Genomic DNA, 20,000 nt, shown 5'->3' on the forward strand with positions numbered 1-20,000 from the left:
TGAGGTTGTCGGAGCCATCTTGGACGATGGTGTACTTGTGTTTGTCCCACGGCTCATCGTCCGTCGTTGTTGTTAGCTCCGCGAAGCACTGACCAGCTTCCATGAGTTCTGATACCTCTTGGGTACTGACGCTTATCTGGGTGGATAACGAATGCGTTTTGAAAGTGTGCGTGCGTGCGTGCGTGCCTGTGTGTGTGTGTGTGTGTGTGTGTGTGTGTGTGCGTTGCGTTGTGAGTGCATGTGTGAGTGCGTGCGTGCGTGTGTGTGTGTGTGTGTGTGTGTGTGTGTGTGTGTGTGTGTGTGTGTGTGTGTGTGTGTAGTGTGTGTATGTGTGAGCCGATATGCGTGTGGATGCGTTTGAATGTATTCAACTGTATGTCTATCGATATCAAGTGACTTTAAAGTCCAAAAAATTAAGTTTGGAAATAAACAGCAACATATGACATAAAAACAAATTACTGAACGCATTGTGAATTATAAAACATAGCTGCACTTTTATAGATAATAAATCGTTCGGTTTCGAGCTAAATATATGAAAAATGTCAAACATTACTGAGTTGCAAGGACTTCATCAAAGATTCTTAAAAAATGATTTTATATTGTAATAAAATGGGCATGAGTGTTATCACTATTAAAAAAAAAAACCAGTTGATTTTGCTTGTTGTTTTTTGGTTTGTGTTTGTATTCAGTTAATTTGTGTACTGATGTGTGTGTGTTTTCGCGCGCGTACATTCATGTGTCTGTGTGTAAGTATAACTGCACAAAAATCCAAAATTATCTTCCATTAAATGAAGTCGTATTAAGTTAACGATAAAGGTTAACTCTCTCCATACGAACGGCGAAAGAGACGACGTTAACAGCGTTTCACCCCAGTTACCATCATCAAAATATTGCAAGCGGAAGGCTCTTATACTGAAGAGGTGAATGTTGACAAAGAATACCACAATTCTGACGACGGAAGCTAAAGGTTGGGTCATTCAGACATCCACTGGACATCCGAGGGGTCTGTGTACAGGAGAAGAGAGGACTGGCCGTACTGAGTGAGTTAATCAGATCTGAACAGTTTGGCAAGCCAGTCAGAAACGAGCTGACCAAACTGTCCGCGTGTGACACTCACGTTGAGGGGCGCTTTGTTCACGGGCCCACAGAAGATTTTGGTAGAATCCCATTGGCCGTTGGCCTGGCACGTGATGAACGGTTCTCCTCCCTTCACCACCCAACTCCCTTGGCACGTGGCATTGCAGCGAGATTTGAACTTGGTCTCCTGAAAACAATTGATGGTTGACTGGTTGGTTGAATAGTTACTATTGGGTTACTACTCGCGCAGATCATATTTTATCTCCCAATCGTGGGAGAGAAAAAAAATGTGTCAAAACATCCTAAATGTTCACGTCAACATGAGTACAGAGGAATCCATTCATCCCTTTACAATAACTGATTTGATAGATACACAGAATACAATTAATGACATATTCAAATAGCCATTAAAGTAACTCATAACGATTACTAACTTAATCGTTTCTTGATTCTTTTGTGGTATCTACTGAATGAATTATTTTGTTACTGTTGTTTTGTTTTTGTTGTTTGTTTGTTTGTTTTTTATTCATGTAATATTTACTATGCGATGACTTTGAAACTAAAAAGAAATATAACACACACACACACACACACACACACACACACACACACACACACACGCACGCACGCACGCACGCACAGAGAGAGAGAGGATCACCAGGACAAGATTTCCTCCGGTGTGGCCTGACGGCGACCTAAAACTGATACCTCCCTGTGGACAGGAAATTAGGCCCGAGGACGACGGCAGAACAATCCGGGAGACTGGCAGTGCATGGGAAACGGGAACTAGGAGTCTGAATGAACCACAAAATGGTAATGCCACTGAAACGGCGCGGAAGACTGGGTGGCAACAGAGAGAGGGATGGAGGGGTTTTGGGGGGGGGGGGGAACGAGAGGGAGATGACTACTGCAAAGTGAGGGGGGAAAAAAAGAAGAAAAAACGTAATCTTACGGAAGGACAGTTGAGATTGACCGGCAGACAGGATTTGAAGGGTACGGTGCCGGGCCCACAGTATTTGGGCCTCTTGGGCTTGTTGCACGTGCGTCTTTGACACGTGACCTTGTCGTCCTGCAAGATGTTACCTTCTCTGCACGAGCACACTCCTTGGTTGCACAGCTGCTCGCAGGGCTTGTGACACGTGCTTACTTCCTGTTGGGTGAACATAAACAGATCAATAAATTAATCAATTGATTAATTAATTAATTAATCTACATATACAAGTGTAAACAAACATTAATAATAAATGAATAAATATATGTGAATATATATATATATATATATAATCTACCTGCCTACCTACCTACCAAGCTACCTTCCAACTTACCTACCTATCAATCTGCACAAACAGGAAGAGAGATACAGAGAGAGATAGAAACCTACTTACCTACCTACCTACCTACCTACCTACCTACCTACCCACCCACCTACCTACCTACCAGCCTGCCTGCCTGCCTGCCTGTCTGCCTATCAAACTACCTACCTACCTACCTACATACATACATACATACATACATACATACATACACAAATGAGAAAACTACAAAGATGATAAGAGGTAGAAACAAACAAACAATGTTAATGCCAATGACCAAAAGAAAGTTTCAGTTTCAGTAGCTCAAGGAGGCGTCACTGCGTTCGGACAAAACCATATACGCTACACCACATCTGCCAAGCAGATGCCTGACCAGCAGCGTAACCCAACGCGCTTAGTCAGGCCTTGAAAAAAAAACAAAAAAACGGGGGAATAAATAATAGATAAGCTTACATAAATAAATAAATAAATAAATAAATAAATAGATAATAATTATAATATAGAAAAAGGTAGTAGTAATAATAATAGTAATACTAATAAAATGATAATAATAAAACATAAATAAATAAATAAATAAATAAGACAACAATGGTGATAAATAAGCGAATAAATGTAAAATATGAAGACACACATTCACACATACACCCACACATGCATAACAGAAATGCACCAAACATGCAGTTTCACATATATGAAAGCACAGTCAGATACATATAAACGTACATGAGCTCCAACACACACACACACACACACACACACACACACACACACACACACACACACATTACCGTGCACCTCCTCTACCCCCCTCCTCCACACACTCATTTCTAGTCTAAGTATCGCAGCTTCCACGGCACACACACACACACACACAAACACACACTCACAGAGATGAACACTTACTTGTACAAGCACATATGAAAGCACAGTCAAATACATATAAACGTACATGAGCTCCAACACACACACACACACACACACACACACACACACATTACCTTGCACCTCCTCTACCCCCTCCTCCACACACTCATTTCTAGTCTACGTATCGCAGCTTCCACGGCACACACACACACACACACACACACACACACACAAACACAGACTCACAGAGATGAACACTTACTTGTACAAGCACGCACACATACGCCCATATCTCCCACCCCCAACCCCACACCCGTACATACAAAGATATAGATATATATATATATATATATATATATATATATATATATATATACACGTTCCAATATCCTGTTGCTCCCACAGTGTAGGCATGCATATACTCACATACCTCATCCTCTACCCCACCTCCCCCTGCACTCCCACCTCCCCTCACACACACACACACACACACACACACACACACACACACACACACGTACACATATCTCTCCTGACACTTGTGTACACTTTCACTCTCGCGCATTCACAAACGCACTCAAAAGCACAGACGCACACATACACACAAACACACACAGCCGCCACTGACTGGCCGCAAGAGGGATGGGAAAAGATCTCTGATGCCAAGAACGTGGCGTCTAGTGTGTTGCTCAGTCTATTGTATTTGGAAAGGCCCACAATCAATTCAAGACAGAACTCATCCACATATACAGTCAAAACACCATATCCAATGCAGTCTGTCAGACAGTCACACTCACTACGCTGTCCCTCCATCTCGCTGTCCTTTCAGATCCACTTCAGATGATGATGAACTAAAATTGAAAAGTTATTGTGAAAAAAAGTTTGACCTGGAACAAAACTAGAGTCTGATAAAAGAGGGGCACAACAAGACTACGTCTTCTTCTTCTTCTTCTTCCTTAACTCTCTCCATACGAACGGCGAAAGAGACGACGTTAACAGCGTTTCACCCCATTTACCACCATCAAAATATTGCAAGCGGAAGGCTCTCATACTGAAGAGGTGAATATTGACAAAGAATACCACAATTCTGACGACGGAAGCTAAAGATAAGGTCATTGAGACACCCACTGGATATCCGAGGGGTCTGTGTAGAGGAGAAGAGAGGACTGGCCGTACTGAGTGAGTTAACCCCGTGAAGGGTCCTTAATTGAGGTGTTGCACAGAACTGTTCACATGTTTCCTCCAGGTCTGTCGGTTGTGTGTCAAAGCTTGGGGGGGGGGGGGTTTCCATACCACCAAAATGGTGCTCAGCTTTCTAGGCCTAACGCGAGGGAGATACAGTGTCTGGTAGCAACTAAAAACTAAGCGATGGTCATTTCTTCTGGGTTTTTTTTTTTTTAGGAAGTAATTATTTCAATATCTTTTACAAGCTGAAGCGAGAGTCGTAACACACGTAAGGAGCACAGTCAATTTTCAGAAACAATCAGGGATTTGGGGGTGGGGTCCTAGTGTTTGCTTTGATAGCAGTCAAATACCGCAAACACCCCTACCTCCCCTCTCTCCTCTCTCTCTCTCTCTCTCTCTCTCTCTCTCTATGTATATCAGACAATCTCTGTCTAACATATAACATATGAAGTTCATTTTACTGCTAGTATGTTTTGTTGTTTTTTTCCATAGCATGGTTTTGACTATGTTATGCATTCTGTATCAGCAGTTTGTGTGTATCAAGGGTGTGTGTGGGGGGGTGGGGGGGGGGGGGGAAGGGGTTCCAATTGCAATTTCTTGGTTATGTCTTGTAGTTGTATCATTATGTAGTATAGAGCCTATTCAGGGCGGGAACTGGATGAAAAAAAAAGGACACCATCGCTGATACATTATCATCGAAGAAACGAATTCGTCTGGACATTTCTTTTGTTTTGGCTTTTTCTCATGAAAAAGCAGACTTCTATATTTACCCTAAGTCAGTTCTTTTCAATTTCACTTTGAGATAGCGTGGCTGAAAAGACGGGAGGGGGGGACGGAGTTGGTGACAGCTGACGAGAATGCACAAGATCCGCTGGAGATCGAGTTATTTGTTTGCTGTCCTGATGTGATAGGCTTAAGAAGGAACATAATCCTTGCATAATCCTATTTCTGTCTGAAATACATATTAGTTTTTGCATACTCACCTCTCTCTCTCTCTCTCTCTCTCTCTCTCTCTCTCTCTCTCTCTCTCTGCATGACGCCAGGATAATGTCAATAACTCGGGAAGAACAAGTCTCACCACAACACAAACATTATTACCAACGCTATCATCGCTTCCACCATCGCCACATCTATTAGCACTACCATTGCAACAACACTATCACCACCACCACCACCACTAACAACAACAGCAAACAAGATGATGATGATAACTAGAATAATAGCACTCATAAATAAAGACAACAAATGAATACATAAAAATGAGACAGACAAAAGAGAATGAGAACAATATAAACTGTACAGAGACAGACAGACAGAGAGAGGGGGGGGAGAAACATCTAATAAGTAACAGAAACATACTTCAAAGGGGAAAAAATCCTTTGACATAGGCCTGCATTTATTCGATTTAGGGGGTCTGACTCAACACCCACCCACCAACACCTACTCGCCCCCAAGACCCCCGCATCCACCACCCCCCACCCCCACCCCCCAACACACACACACACACCGAGAAAGACTGACACACATTACCGTGAGATTAAACGAGGAGCATGGTACACCCCCACAGGCATCGATGGTCTGGATGACTCGGGATCTGCTGGTCCTCCCTTTTTCACAGTCCCTCACACACTCTGACCAGGACTCCCACTCCCCCACCTGATCAATCAACATATCAAACAAATCAAACAATCAATGAAGGAAACAAATATTTAAAAAATCAATTAACTAGCCAGTATCGACCTGGCCTCCCACTCCCCTACCTGATCAATCAAATAATCAATGAATGAAACAAATATTCAACAATATCAATTAATCAGTTAGTATCGAACAATCAATCAATGAAGAAAAGGGCCAACCACTGTCATTCCCTTCCCCCACCCGGTCCCCTCCTCAAACACACACACACACACACACACACACACACACACACACACACACACACACCTGATCAATCAATCAAATAAACAAATCAAATAATCAAACGAATCAATCAAACGAATACTGACGATCAGTTCATCAGTCAGTATCGATCAGTTAATTCAAACAGCCTACTCTTCCATTCCTACCCCTCTCCCCTGCCACACACACACACACACACACACACACACACACACACTACTTGCCTTGCAATCAGCCTTGGCATCGTAGCTCTCACAGGCTCGCGTTTCCTTGTCATGCAAGCTGGGACACTGACCACCACAGTATGCGGGAGTCAGCAGGGTTCGAGTCCTCGTCTCAGTCCCCTGACCGCAGTCATTGTCACAGCGGGACCACGGAGTCCAGGAAGTGAACTCACAGTCTTTCGAGCCCTGGACCAGACACGGCTCAAAGCGAACAAGCTCTGGGCATGGGTCGCCTCCGCAGTCCTGTGCCACAATTACCTCCCTGGTACTGTTGCTGCGAACATGAACCACACGTAGAATCGAACAAACTTTGGCAATGAATCGTGTAGAAGCAGAGTCAGTCAAACTTGTGACAGTTAAGCAAATAGGTCTTCGTTATATCCGGTCTGAGTTGAGTTTAAGGTTTTTGCTGTCTTGTACATCTAAAGTTTGTCTTATCAACATTGTTTTTGGCAGCAGCTTTGAAAAGCTAAAGCATCCAAATCCATGATAATCTATTAAAACAAAAATTCTTATTTTTAACAGATGGTTGAAAAAGGAGAAGAAAATAAAAGAAAAAAACCCACTCGGGTTTGAGAGATCCTCTCACCATTTTTTGGTTTGTCTGCTTGATATGAATTCTTCATCACAATTGTTTCCCTTGTGGCCAACTTCGTGCTGATTGGTCAGAACTGTTTCGTCCGAAGCAGACGACAACCGAAAAATATCTTCAGAAAGATTTACTTTCAGGAAGTGTTTAGACACTTTCTTTCAATTGTCATTAATTTAAAGACGAAACTGACTAAATCAAAACTACCACAGCCAACGCCGAGGAATAAAACACTGACATACGATAGTCATATTTTTTACGACTGTAAATTATTCTCAGTGTTGTTTCTGACATTATTGATAGCTCATGAAACACACCTCTCTTCTTCTCATATGATACCCCCATCTGAATACATTTTGTCACGTAGTAATTTTTTTATTTGTATCTAAACATTTGATTCTGTGTGTGTGTGTGTGTGTGTGTGTGTGTGCGTGTGTGTGTGTGTGTGTGTGTGTGTGTGTGTGTGTGTGTGTGTCTGTGTGTGTGTGGCAATGTTTTGTATGATTTTCATGTTTCCGTAATTGTAGTCTTTGATTCATTCGTTTATCTATCTATTATTATCTATTTGGTTTGTTCTATGTCATTTATTTATTCACACTTATTTCATTTATTACAATGTGTGTGTGTGTGTGTGTGTGTGTGAGGGCATGGTGTAAAGAAGCTTCCAGCTTATCCATTCTACTCTCAATAAAACATTTGTCATTCTCTCTCTCTCTCTCTCTCTCTCTCTCTCTCTCTCTCTCTCTCTCTCTCTCTGACCTATCTCCCCTTTTCCCTTCTTTTGATTTACGACTTTTCCCTTAATTTTGATCCCAAGGGTGGATGAAAAAATCATTATGGACATTGTGCTTATCTCAATACCATGGAAAAACACATTTTCGTTCGTTCTCTGTGTGTGTGTGTGTGTGTGTGTGTGTGTGTGTGTGTGTGTGTGTGTGTGTGTGCCATTTGTGTGTGTGTGCGCGTGTGTGTATGTGTATTCTTCGTCACATTTGTCCTTCTGCTCGATTTTTTTCTTCAATCTTCCTCCCCTTTCCATTTAATACAATTATGTATGCTATGATATAGATTAGCAAGGACATATTGAAAGAATCGGCCATGCCTAAAATCTTGATCCTTGAATAAAAAACGTTTTGAGTTCTGTGTTCTGAGTTTCTGAGCTCTCTCTCTCTCTCTCTCTCTCTCTCTCTCTCTCTCTCTCAGTCTCGCGCGCGCTCTTGTTCTTTCATTAATCGACACAAAAGAAAACTGAATCCAGTCAAACAAATCCAGGCTATTAGCCCCACCTTTGTCCTCTACCACACGACGTAGAGCAATGACCGAATTTCGACCACTCGGAAACAACACAGTCAGCGACGCAGCAGTCGCCTTTGCACGTGCTCTCTTCTTCAAGGGGAGGGCACTCGATTCCCTGGCACTGGGGCGCCACCAGCACTGTACGAGTGCGAGTGCGTGACCCTTGACCACACTTTCCGTTGAACAGGTTGCAGTCGCTCCACACTGACCACGGCGACACCTGGAGGATTTCAAACAAACCATTTGTGTATCCATGAAAAAACTGACGTAGCTGAAGACTCAAAATATCGGGAGATGTCATTATCATTTTGTCATTTTCCGTTTCACGCCCCCACGAGAATTAAATTTCCATATATACATCTCGAGTTTTGCGTAGCTGAATTTTTTGCTGTTTAAAATCCAGGTAGGGGTTTTAAGGAGCGATCGATGAGGGGTACGGTGCGTAGAACAGAGGACACAAACCGAAAAACCACCCACCCACCCCACCACAACTCTTCCACTGCAACATCAAAGAAAGAGAAAGTGCAGGCGAAGTCTCTAGGGCTGAATTCGATCAGCCTTATACGCCTCTCCCATTCTAATCCGCGGACGAGTTGCCAGTGCACGTTGTGTTTGTCGTGCTGGTTGTCACGGCACTGTGCCCCCACAACATGCTGCACGGGGAGGGAAAGCAAAGGATAAGAAGGGATTTCTTTCTTCTTCCCTTTCTTATTTTTTCCACACGGTGGGCGTGGAGGTTAGAAACGGATTACACATGCATAGGCGAGTTTAAAAAGAAAAAAGAAAGAAAGGAAGGAAAAGGAAAAGACTCAACCAAAAGGAAATGGAAAGACTCAGCCAATCATCTCGGGTCCCTCGACGTGCTCTTTCTCTTTCTCCTCTACTACAACTGCTGCTGCTGCTGCTGTCACTACTACGACCAGTATTGCTTCTTCATCACATGGTGATCTTCTTGTAAACTACACAACTCTTTACGTTTACAGTAGAAAAACGGGATTATGTTCGGCTGACTCTGTCAAACACAAGAGATGAAATACAAGAGATGAAATGAATTAATCTCCTGAGAGTCTGTTTAAAAAAATTCCCGTATAGCTATCCACCCAGTATCATAGACTTTGTGGCTTCCTCTTCTTTTTAAATACTGTTGTTGCTGTTGTTGTAGTTGTTTGTTGTTGCTGTTGTTGTTTTCATATATTTTTCAATGTTCAGCTCAAACTGAATGATATGGTCAACACATCTTTTTTTTTTTTTTTTTTACCCAATAGTACTTTGGCAAAACTTTATTCAGACTCGACAGAGCTTCACACTTCTTCGTTCAACTGATCCCATGATAGGTTTTCGTCATCGATAAAGCCCCTATTGAAAACACCTCACAATGAGTAACAGTCTATGATTTCATCTTGCGTTCAAACCATTCATTATTAGTTCGCAACTGAATAAACGTTGTTGAATGAGGGCCTGGAATGTTGTTGTTGTTTGTTTTAGTTCAGGCACTTGTATACAAAATCGTTTGGCAACCTCGGGAGAATCCCACAAGGCGCGCGTTTAGTTTTGTTTTGTTTTTGTTTTGTTTTTTCAACCATGCAGGCAACACTTCATTTGCAGTGCACACTATCTTCTTGTTGCCTTAAGAGATACCCATGAATGTGTGTGTGTGTGTGTGTGTGTGTGTGTGTGTGTGTGTGTGTGTGTGTGTGTGTGCAGTTGGACTTTCAATCTGAGGGTCCCGGGTTCGAATTTCGGCAACGGCGCCTGGTGGGTAAAGGGTGGAGATTTTTCCGATCTCCCAGGTCAACATGTGTGCAGACCTGCCAGTGCCTGAACTCCCTTCGTATGGATAGGCACACAGAAGGTGAAATGTGATCGTTAAAGATCCTGTAATCCATGTCAGCGTTCGGTGGGTTACGGAAACAAGAACATACCCAGCATGCACACCCCCGAAAACGGAGTATGACTGTCTTCAAGGCGGGGTAAATTTTTTAAAAGTCATACACGCAAAATGTTACATGTCTGTCTCAGTGTGTATGTGTGCGTTGTGCCTGAACTCTAACTGAATGACACAGGAAACGAATGATGAGCGCCCAATGGCAGCCGTCAGTCGGCTCTACTGAGGTAGGCAGCCTGTGGAGCAAATGACCCTGAGTTTGTAAAGCGCGTAGAGCTTGGTCTCAGACCGAGGATAGTTACTATATAAGTATCCATATCATTCATCAGTCATTCATGTTTGTATGTGTATCAGTGCGTGTGTGTGTGTGTGTGCGTGCGTGCACGCGCGTGTCTCTCTCTCTCTCTCTCTCTCTGTCTTTATATAAATACATACATACACACATATATATAGGTATATATGTTATAGATATATATGCACATATCCATAAATGTGTGTGTGTGTGCACGCGCGTGTGGGCGCGTGTATGTGTATCAAATACCAATACTTTGTGTGTGTGTGTGTGTGATAAATATACATATGTGTGTGTGTGTGTGTCTGTGTGTCCGTGTGTGTATCTTTGTGTGTGTGAATGCGCTCGCGCGTGTGTGTGCGTGTGCGTGTGTGTGTGTGTATGTGTGTGTGGAATACCTTGCAGTCCACGTTGACGTACTGCTTGCACTGTTGCGTCTCCTCCGCCGTACTGTCCGGGCACTCCAGGCCCCCACACTCCGCCTCCTGCACGAAGCGTGTGCGCCGGACAGTGTCCGTGCCGCACGTGGTGGGGCAGGCGCTCCACGCGCTCCAGGGGCCCAGCACGCAGTCCAGCGGGCAGCAGCTCCCCGTGCAGTCCCTCTGCTCCGTCTCCTGCTGGCACCGTCGGCCCCCGCACTTGGGTTCCTGGGGGTGAGGAAGGAACTACAACTCAGACCTCAGAATCCAGCACGTCTTTATTGAAGGATTCAGATTTTAGGTAAGGCCTGTAGAGGGAGAGTGGTTTTAGGAATGGTACACTCTTTGTAGAACTATGTCCAACATCCAGACCAAGGATGGAAAATGTCTAACAGAAGAACAAGACATCCTAAAGCGATGGACAGAATACTGCTCAGAGCTATACAACATACAGACCACAGGTGATCCAGCAATACTGAATGTTCCACCAGCCACTGATAACAGTAATCACCCCATACTCCGTGAAGAAATAGAGGCAGCAATAGCATCGCTGAAAAAAGGGAAATCGGCAGGAGTGGACAACATCCCATCAGAACTGGTCCAAGCAGGGGGTGAAGTTATGATAGATGTGCTACTGAAAATCTGCAACAAGATCTGGCAAACAGGGGAATGGCCCACACCGTGGACACAATCACTGATCATCACCCTCCCCAAAAAGGGCAATCTCCAGCAGTGTCAAAACTACCGCACCATCAGCCTGATTAGTCATCCCAGCAAAGTCATGTTGAAGATCCTGCTTAACAGACTGAAACCACAAGCAGAAAACATCATTGCTGAAGAACAGGCAGGTTTCAGACCAGGAAGGAGCACAACTGAACAAATCTTCAACTTGAGGTTGCTATGTGAGAGGTACCATCAACACCAACAAGACCTCTACCACGTCTTCATTGATTTTAAGAAGGCATTTGACAGGGTCTGGCATGCAGCTTTGTGGGCTACCATGAATCTGTACAACATCAACGCCAACCTGATCAGACTGATACAGCACCTCTATGACAAAGCCACCAGCGCCGTCTACCTCAACAATAGCATCGGGGACTGGTTCAGAACCACAGTCGGAGTGAGACAAGGCTGTCTACTCTCCCCAACACTCTTCAACATCTTCTTAGAAAGAATAATGACTGACGCACTGGAAGAGCATGTAGGAACAGTCAGCATAGGCGGCAGAACAATCACAAACCTACGTTTTGCCGACGACATTGATGGACTGGCTGGGAAAGAAGAAGAACTGGCAAGCCTGGTCAAACATCTAGACAAAGCCTCCACATCGTATGGAATGCAAATCAGTGCGGAGAAAACCAAACTGATGACTAACAACACCAACGGCATCAGCATTGACATCAAAGTCAACGACGAAAAGCTTAAAACAGTCCACAGCTTCAAATATCTGGGAGCAATCGTGTCAGATGAAGGATCTAAACCAGAAGTACTCTCGAGAATTGCCCAAACAACAATGGCACTCAACAAGCTGAACACCATCTGGAACAACAAAAACATCGCTCTCAGCTCAAAAATCAGACTGATGCGTTCCCTGGTTATATCAATATTGCTATACGCCTGCGAGACTTGGACCCTGACTGCGGACATCGAGAGAAGAATCCAAGCTGTCGAGATGAGATGCTTTCGTAGACTACTTGGCATCTCCTACAGAGACCACATCACTAACACGGAAGTGAAGAACAGAATCAAGCAAAGTATTGGACCCTACGAAGACCTTCTGTCCATAGTGAAAAAACGCAAACTTAGGTGGTATGGACACATCTCCCGATCATCTGGTCTTGCCAAAACGTTCCTGCAAGGCACCGTACAAGGAGGCAGAAGGAGAGGACGGTAGAAGAAGAGATGGGAAGACAACATCCGGGGGTGGACAGGCTTGACGCTCGGTGACGCCCTGAGGAAATCAGAAAACCGTGAAGAGTGGAGAGGGGTGGTGGCCAGGTCAGCAGCGGTGCCCCAACGGTCTGAACCCAGACTACGGGAGAGGTGAAGGTGATACTCTTTCAGTCTGTCCTAAACAGGATGAGAACAGTAGGCATGGCCTGTGGAGAAGAGCGATTTTAGGAAATGGTATACTCATTCAGTCTGTCCGAAACAGGATGAGGACTGTAGGCATGGCCTGTAGAGGAGAGTGATTTTAGGAAATGGTATACTCATTCAGTCTGTCCGAAACAGGATGAGGACTGTAGGCATGGCCTGTAGAGGAGAGTGATTTTAGGAATGGTATACTCTTTCAGTCTGTCCGAAACAGGATGAGGACTGTAGGCATGGCCTGTGGAGAAGAGTGATTTTAGGAAATGGTATACTCTTTCAGTCTGTCCGAAACAGGATGAGGACTGTAGGCATGCATGGCCTGTGGAGAAGAGTGATTTTAGGAAATGGTATACTCTTTCAGTCTGTCCGAAACAGGATAAAGACTGTAGGCATGGCCTCTAGAGGAGAGTGATTTTAGGAATGGTATACTCTTTCAGTCTGTCCTAAACAGGATTATAACTGTAGGCATGGCCTGTGGAGAAGAGTGATTTTAGGAATGGTATACTCTTTCAGTCTGTCCTAAACAGGATTATAACTGTAGGCATGACCTGTGGAGAAGAGTTTTAGGAATGGTATACTCTTTCAGTCTGTCCTAAACAGGATGAGGATTTTAGGCATGGCTTATTCTTCCATTTTTTTCCCCAAAGTAGGATGAGGATTTTAAGTATGGCCCATGTATGGAGCAGGGTGATTTTAGGAAGGGGTATACTCTTTCAATCTGTCTTAGGACGATGAGGATTTCAGGCATAGCCTATTCTTCCAATTTGTCCCAAGGAAGAGGAGGGTTTTTAGGTATGACCTATGTATGGAGGAGGAGGATTTTAGGAATGGTCTGTAAAGGAGGATGAAGTTTATTTAGTTTTCCATAAAGATGATATTTCTGTTCTTTTTTTTCCTTTTTTTTTTCTTTTTTTTACAATACACAAAAACCTTAGGAGGATTTTAGACATGGCCTTTTCTTCCCATCTTGTCCTGAGGGACAGAGAAGGTTTGGGGTCAGGGATAGTGGATGGAATGCAATGGTCTGTCAGACTGCCTGCAAAACTATTTCAGCGGGCTTATCATTAACCCCCATACCTGTGTCACAGTTCTGTTGCGGTACTTGACCCCTGGCTGTTCGCAGGGCGCCTGGCAGTCGGACCACGGGGCCCAGGGGCCCAGGATGCAGTCCCTGTAGCAGCAGGGATTCCCGCACCGCTCCTCCACCACGATGTTGTCGCAGTAGCCACCACACTCCTCCACCTGGATCTTCTTGCGACTCCGAACACACACGTAGCGATTTCCTACCTGAGGAAAACCATGGTTACGTTTTGTTTGTTTGTTGTATTACGTATTACTGTATTGTATTTCTCTCTTCTTTTTTTTTTTCTTTTTTTTTTTTTTTTTTTTTTTTTTTGTCACAACAGATTTCTCTGTGTGAAATTCGGGCTGCTCTCCCCAGGGAGAGCACGTCGCTCCATTGAGAGCGCCTCCCATTTTTGACTCACTTGTGTAAACAAAGTGAGTCTATGTTTCAACCCGGTGTTCGGTTGTCTGTGTGTGTGTGTCTGTGTGTCTGTGTGTGTATGTGTGTGTGTGTGTCTGTGTGTCCGTGGTAAACTTTAACATTGACATTTTCTCTGCAAGTACTTTGTCAGTTGGCACCAAATTAGGCATAAAAATAGGAAAAATTCAGTTCTTTCCAGTCATCTTGTTTAAAACAATATTGCACCTCTGGGATAGGCACAAAAAAAATAAAAAATGAAGCCTAATTACATGCAAACTGCATTTACTGTTATATCTATATTTTTTGTATTCTCTAAACTTGGCACTTTGATCTGATATTCAACACAACAACAAGAGCAGTCATTATTATACTTTTTTGTTCAAACAGGAACTTCTTTTGCTAAGCATGGAAGTTTTATTTATTTTACAAACGTTTTGGTGCAGATAGTAAAAAAAAGGAAATTGCTCTGTAATTAATGCTAGGGGACTTAATTTGCCACAAGTGAGTCTTGAAGGCCTTGCCTCTCTTGTTGTTGTTGTTGTTGTTTGTTTGTTTATTTGTTTGTCTTTCCTGCCTGCAGTTTCTTATCTGGTTTCCTATGGAAGTGGATTTTTCTACAGAATTTTGCCAGGGACAACCCTTTTGTTGCCGTGGGTTCTTTTACGAGCGCTAAGCGCATGCTGCACATGGGACCTTGGTTTATCGTCTATTCCGAATGACCAGCGTCCAGACCACCACTCAAGCTAAGGTCTAATGGAGGGGGAGAAAATACTGGCGACTGTTCCGGGATTCAAACCAGTGTGCTCAGATTCTCTCGCTTCCTAGGCGGACGTGTTACCTGAAGGCTGTCACTCCACATCAGATGTTTGTCGACTCTGTACACACGCGTAGCAATTTCCAACTTGAAGAAAAATCATGGTTACGTTGGGGTTGTTTGTTTGTTTGTTTGTTTTCCCTTTTTTTCTTTTCTTTTTTTTAACTCACTCAGCACGGCCAGTATACTCCTTTTCTTTCCCCTCACAGAGACCCTATCTGATGTCCAGTTGGTGTCTGAATGGCCGAGCCGACAGCGGTTTTTTTGGTGATAGAAACGCGGTATTCTTTGTCTTCATCCACCTGTCGTCGCCTCTTTTGTTATTCATACGAAAGAGTTGTTTCTCAGTGTTGTCGGTTTTGCGTCTTTCCACTCTAAGTGATATCAAATGTGTGTGTGTGTGTGTGTGTTTTGGAGTTAGGAACAGGTGAAGAACGCGCCCGCGTACTTTGTATTTCTTATTTCCCATGCCCTCTGTGTGTTACTGATCCCACATCGCCAAGAAATACGTCCAATTTCAGGTTCAAGAAAGAAATTAGCTTTCAACTTGTATTATGTTTTCTATGTGCCCACTGATTTTTTTTTTTCTGGAAGAAACTTGACCTGACCTTTGACAGTCAATCGCATGGAACTATCAATTGATATGTTCGGCCAGGAAGCAGAAAGGATCTCCTCAGCACTGCCAAGACAGGTGATGTCATGTGGTGCTGCTTGGGTTCCTCACTCAGTTCAACATACTCAGGACGCCGCCAACAGTTCCTGCACCCACCCCTCCCGTGCTAGTGACAATGACTGTTTTCTAACGGAACCTTGTGTGGCGTGGTGCTCAGTAAAACTAAAACAATGTGTGGGAGAGTCGGTGTGTAAATGGTGTGGAAAAAATCTGGGCGAGACTGCGTAAGACACTTTGCTTTTACTGTATTCTGGAAGAAAAAATAAAGAGCGAGTGGGGGTAGAGGGCGGGGAGAGGGGCCCGGGGGGGAGGGGGGCGGGGCAGGGAGGGTACAAAAAGAAAACGAAAAGAAAAGAAAGATAATGATGATACTTGTATGGCAATGTTTTCCCCCTGTCTGTACTCAACTTATTTAAGCAGGTCGACATTACCATTCTCTCTGTAATTCAGACAGCCTAAATCTGATTAAAATAGTGTTAATGTATAGATAAATAAATGATATATTTTAAAAACTACTACTTGTGCTACTACTACTACTACTACTACTAATAATAATAATAATAATAATGTTTGCTTTCTGTTCATTTGAATATTCAGCTGAACCCGCAGTTGTCATTATTTGCTTCCATGGGTTACTTCATTCTTTTTCTTCTTTTTTTTCCCCGCCTCAGATGACTCTACCAGACTACGTTCTTGAACATCCCGTATAACCGCACTCAGGAAAATTCATTGTTACCTTTTCACATTCACTTTCTGAGCACTTGCAGTACAGCCAGTCATTCCAGGGACTGTAGGCGCAGTTCCGGGGACAACACCGGATGTTGCAGGCCTCTGACTCTGCCACAGCTCCCTGGCACGTGCCACCACACCCGTCATCCCTGAGCACGCGCCGCGTGCGGTTCCGAGTCCCCTCGTTGCCGCACTCGTGACTGCAGTCGCTCCACAACGTCCACTCGGTGTATACGCACTCTTGTGGTACGCACGCACCGGAAGCTTCGTCAGCCTCTTTTTCGGGCCTTGCTTTGATCGAGTATTGGTAAAACACCAACAGAACCAGAACAAATAATTGCGAAAGTGCCACTTCCATTGTTCTGAATAAAATTTCTCAATGTCCGATTATGATTTCAAGAGATCTGTTTGAGTTCGAAGACACCAGAGAAATCCTTGGTTGGCAGGAGGATATGAATAATAAATAATTATAATGATAGGCGCTATATATTTTCGGCGTCTTGGCTTGTCCACACTTTTCAGTGAAAAATAAAATATTACTGAATTACATCCATTGTTATCAATCTAAAGAAAAAAGTTCTTTTGTTAAGAAATGATATTTTCTGAGCCTGGTATGGACAGGACCATTTCTTCTTCTAATTTCCAGCCTTCGATCCCTGTACCATGGGTGAATTCTGACAGCAAAACGGTAACTAATACACTTACTTTAATCTGCCCTTGTAATCCATCATTTTTTCCACTTTTGTCAAACACGAACAAGACAAGAAAATAAAATAAATAAATAGATAAACAAATAAACACATCAGTTAATTAATCAATTTATTGATTGACTAATCAATTAATCAATTAATTGCATGGATGAATGAATAGATAAATAAGGAAATAAATCATGAAAGTAGCCAAACAAATTGTTTTATCAAAGAAAAAGAAAAGAAAAGAAACGACGCATTCTGCATTCCAAAGTTAACCACTGGCAGTCTATATGTCTTTCAGATGGACAATAACAACGGAACGGCATACAAATATGAAATATGAACATTACACTGGTGGCTTGATTACCATACTGGTGAAGTTATATCGTTTGTTGCAAGTCCTGATTCATTGATTAAAACTGTAAAAACAAAAAAACAACATTATTCAAAGTGAGTCCAGGGGTTTGTTGCATGAAAGAACTTAGAGGTAAGAATGGATAATAAGAGAGGAATGGGGCTATATCGGTATGAATGCGTTGTGTGCGCGCGTGTGTGTGTGTGTGTGTGTGTGTGTGTGTGTGTGTGTGTGTGTGTGTGTGCGTGTGTGTGTGACCTGTTTATTTTGTGATGCGTATAGGCAAATGAATGCTATGAAGTTTATCTGCATCAATGTATGTATGTATAATTGTATTTGTAGACGCTCTGGGCTCTCCGGAGATAGGGCGTCCGAATATTCATTATCATTATTATTATCATCAAGAATGTTCCCAGCTCCAGGGTAAACTCCATACCCAGGAACATTCTTAACTCTGAGCTTACTTAGCACCGCAAAGATCGCCTCGTGCAACGCGGTCCAGCTACATAAACCTGTTAAGATGTCTGGACTTGTGTACACGGTGAGTAGTATCGTTAGTCTGAGTCATGCAAGCGATGAAAAATTATTACGTTTCATAATTTCTATCAACTTCAACTGAACACACCATTTGAAAGTGTTTTCTGAAAACAGCTCAGATGTTGTAGGTTATATGTATCCATCAATAAGGATGCACTTATACATGCGAGGATTTTGTTTTCACAGTTGTTTGTTGTTGTTGTTGTTCTGTTTTTTGTTGTTGTAAACTTACTTTTCCATGCGTTATTTTTCTTTTATCCATGAACAGAGCTACACCTCTGCAAACACACTGAACGAATTAGAACTTCAAAAGCGCAAATTTCTTTACATGAAAATTAATAGATAATGAGTAAATAAATAGATATTTAAATAGATAGATAAAGAAAGAAAGAAAAAGAGAAAGATAGAAAGAAAGATAGATAGATAGATAGATAGACAGATAGATAGACAGATAGGAATAGATAGATAGATAAGAAGAAAGAAAGAAAGGAAAACATAAATAAATAAAACAAATAAATGAAATAGATAAATTAGAAAATTAATTAATTAATAAATGATAAAATGAATATATGATTGAACACATGAACTAGTAAAAAAAAAAAAAAAGTTATTACAACCCACAACGAAACAAATACAAATCACGCATCTGTTATCTGTTCAGCAGCAGGTCCTTGGGTTTTTGTTTGTTTTGTTGTTTTTGTCCTGAAACTTTCTTTTTGGTCAAACACCAAAATAAACCAGATGATATTTGGTACGGATCGGTGATAATGTCTTTTATCTAATTATCATTTGATTTTAATATATTATTTATCTATCTATCTATTTATTCATTCATTTACATTTTTATTAAATGCATATTTATTTTATCGATTTTTTCATTTGTTGTTTTGTTTGATTATCTATTTCTTTAGTTAGGCGCTTTTTTTTTTTTTGCTTTTTTTTTTTAATCTGTGTGAATTTGAACAACTGGAATCACAACACTTTCGATGCTACTGTTTGTAACAGTGTTAATTTCTGTTCATAAAAACACTTACCATACGATAAAATGCTGCGGCTCATTGTGCGACTTTTTCAGTTAGCTTATGAAAGCTTTAATTCATTCATTTCCTGTGATGTTTAAAGCGCAACCGACTTTCATTGCTAGCGTTTATCGTGTGGTACTATGCAACTGAGAAGCCGTACTTCCCTTTTTTTTCTTCTTTTTTTTTTCTTTTTTTTTTCTTTTTTTTTTTTTTTTTTCTTTTCTTTTTTTCTTCTTTTTTTTTTCTTTTTTCTTGGGGCGCTTGGGGAAGGGGATGATAAACTGGTAATAGCTATTTCCAATGCTCAGAACAGATTTAAAAGTTTTATCATCATTTCATCTTTTTTTTTCCCCCCCGATTAGATGTCTTACCCAAAGATGAACAAGTTCGACAACAATTACGGCATTAACATAAGAAGCAAACTGACGTTTTAGTGAATTTTTTTTTTAAGACCACTAACGTACATGTCAAACATACAGCTTGAATAAACGATAAATAAAGAAACGCACGGTACTTACGGTTCTCTTCATAAAAACAATTTTTAATTAAATTAAATTA

At 42.2% G+C, this 20,000-nt stretch overlaps 1 protein-coding gene across 1 annotated transcript in view; it reads right to left on the reverse strand.

The window, feature by feature from the left end:
- Positions 1-20,000, reverse strand: part of LOC143281468 (protocadherin-16-like) — a 120,821-nt gene that overhangs the window by 94,642 nt on the left and 6,179 nt on the right. The window contains exons 2-10 of the mRNA XM_076586679.1: positions 16,844-17,036; positions 14,212-14,421; positions 11,023-11,271; positions 8,438-8,667; positions 6,563-6,836; positions 5,970-6,095; positions 2,030-2,227; positions 1,118-1,264; positions 1-136 (exon numbers count right to left, since the gene is read on the reverse strand). The exon at positions 1-136 is cut by the window's left edge and continues 64 nt beyond it. Coding sequence (XP_076442794.1) covers positions 1-136; positions 1,118-1,264; positions 2,030-2,227; positions 5,970-6,095; positions 6,563-6,836; positions 8,438-8,667; positions 11,023-11,271; positions 14,212-14,421; positions 16,844-17,036 — 1,763 coding nt within the window. The remainder of the gene's footprint in view (positions 137-1,117; positions 1,265-2,029; positions 2,228-5,969; positions 6,096-6,562; positions 6,837-8,437; positions 8,668-11,022; positions 11,272-14,211; positions 14,422-16,843; positions 17,037-20,000) is intronic.

This window comes from Babylonia areolata, chromosome 4, assembly GCF_041734735.1.
Source record: "Babylonia areolata isolate BAREFJ2019XMU chromosome 4, ASM4173473v1, whole genome shotgun sequence".
NCBI lineage: Eukaryota > Metazoa > Mollusca > Gastropoda > Neogastropoda > Buccinidae > Babylonia > Babylonia areolata.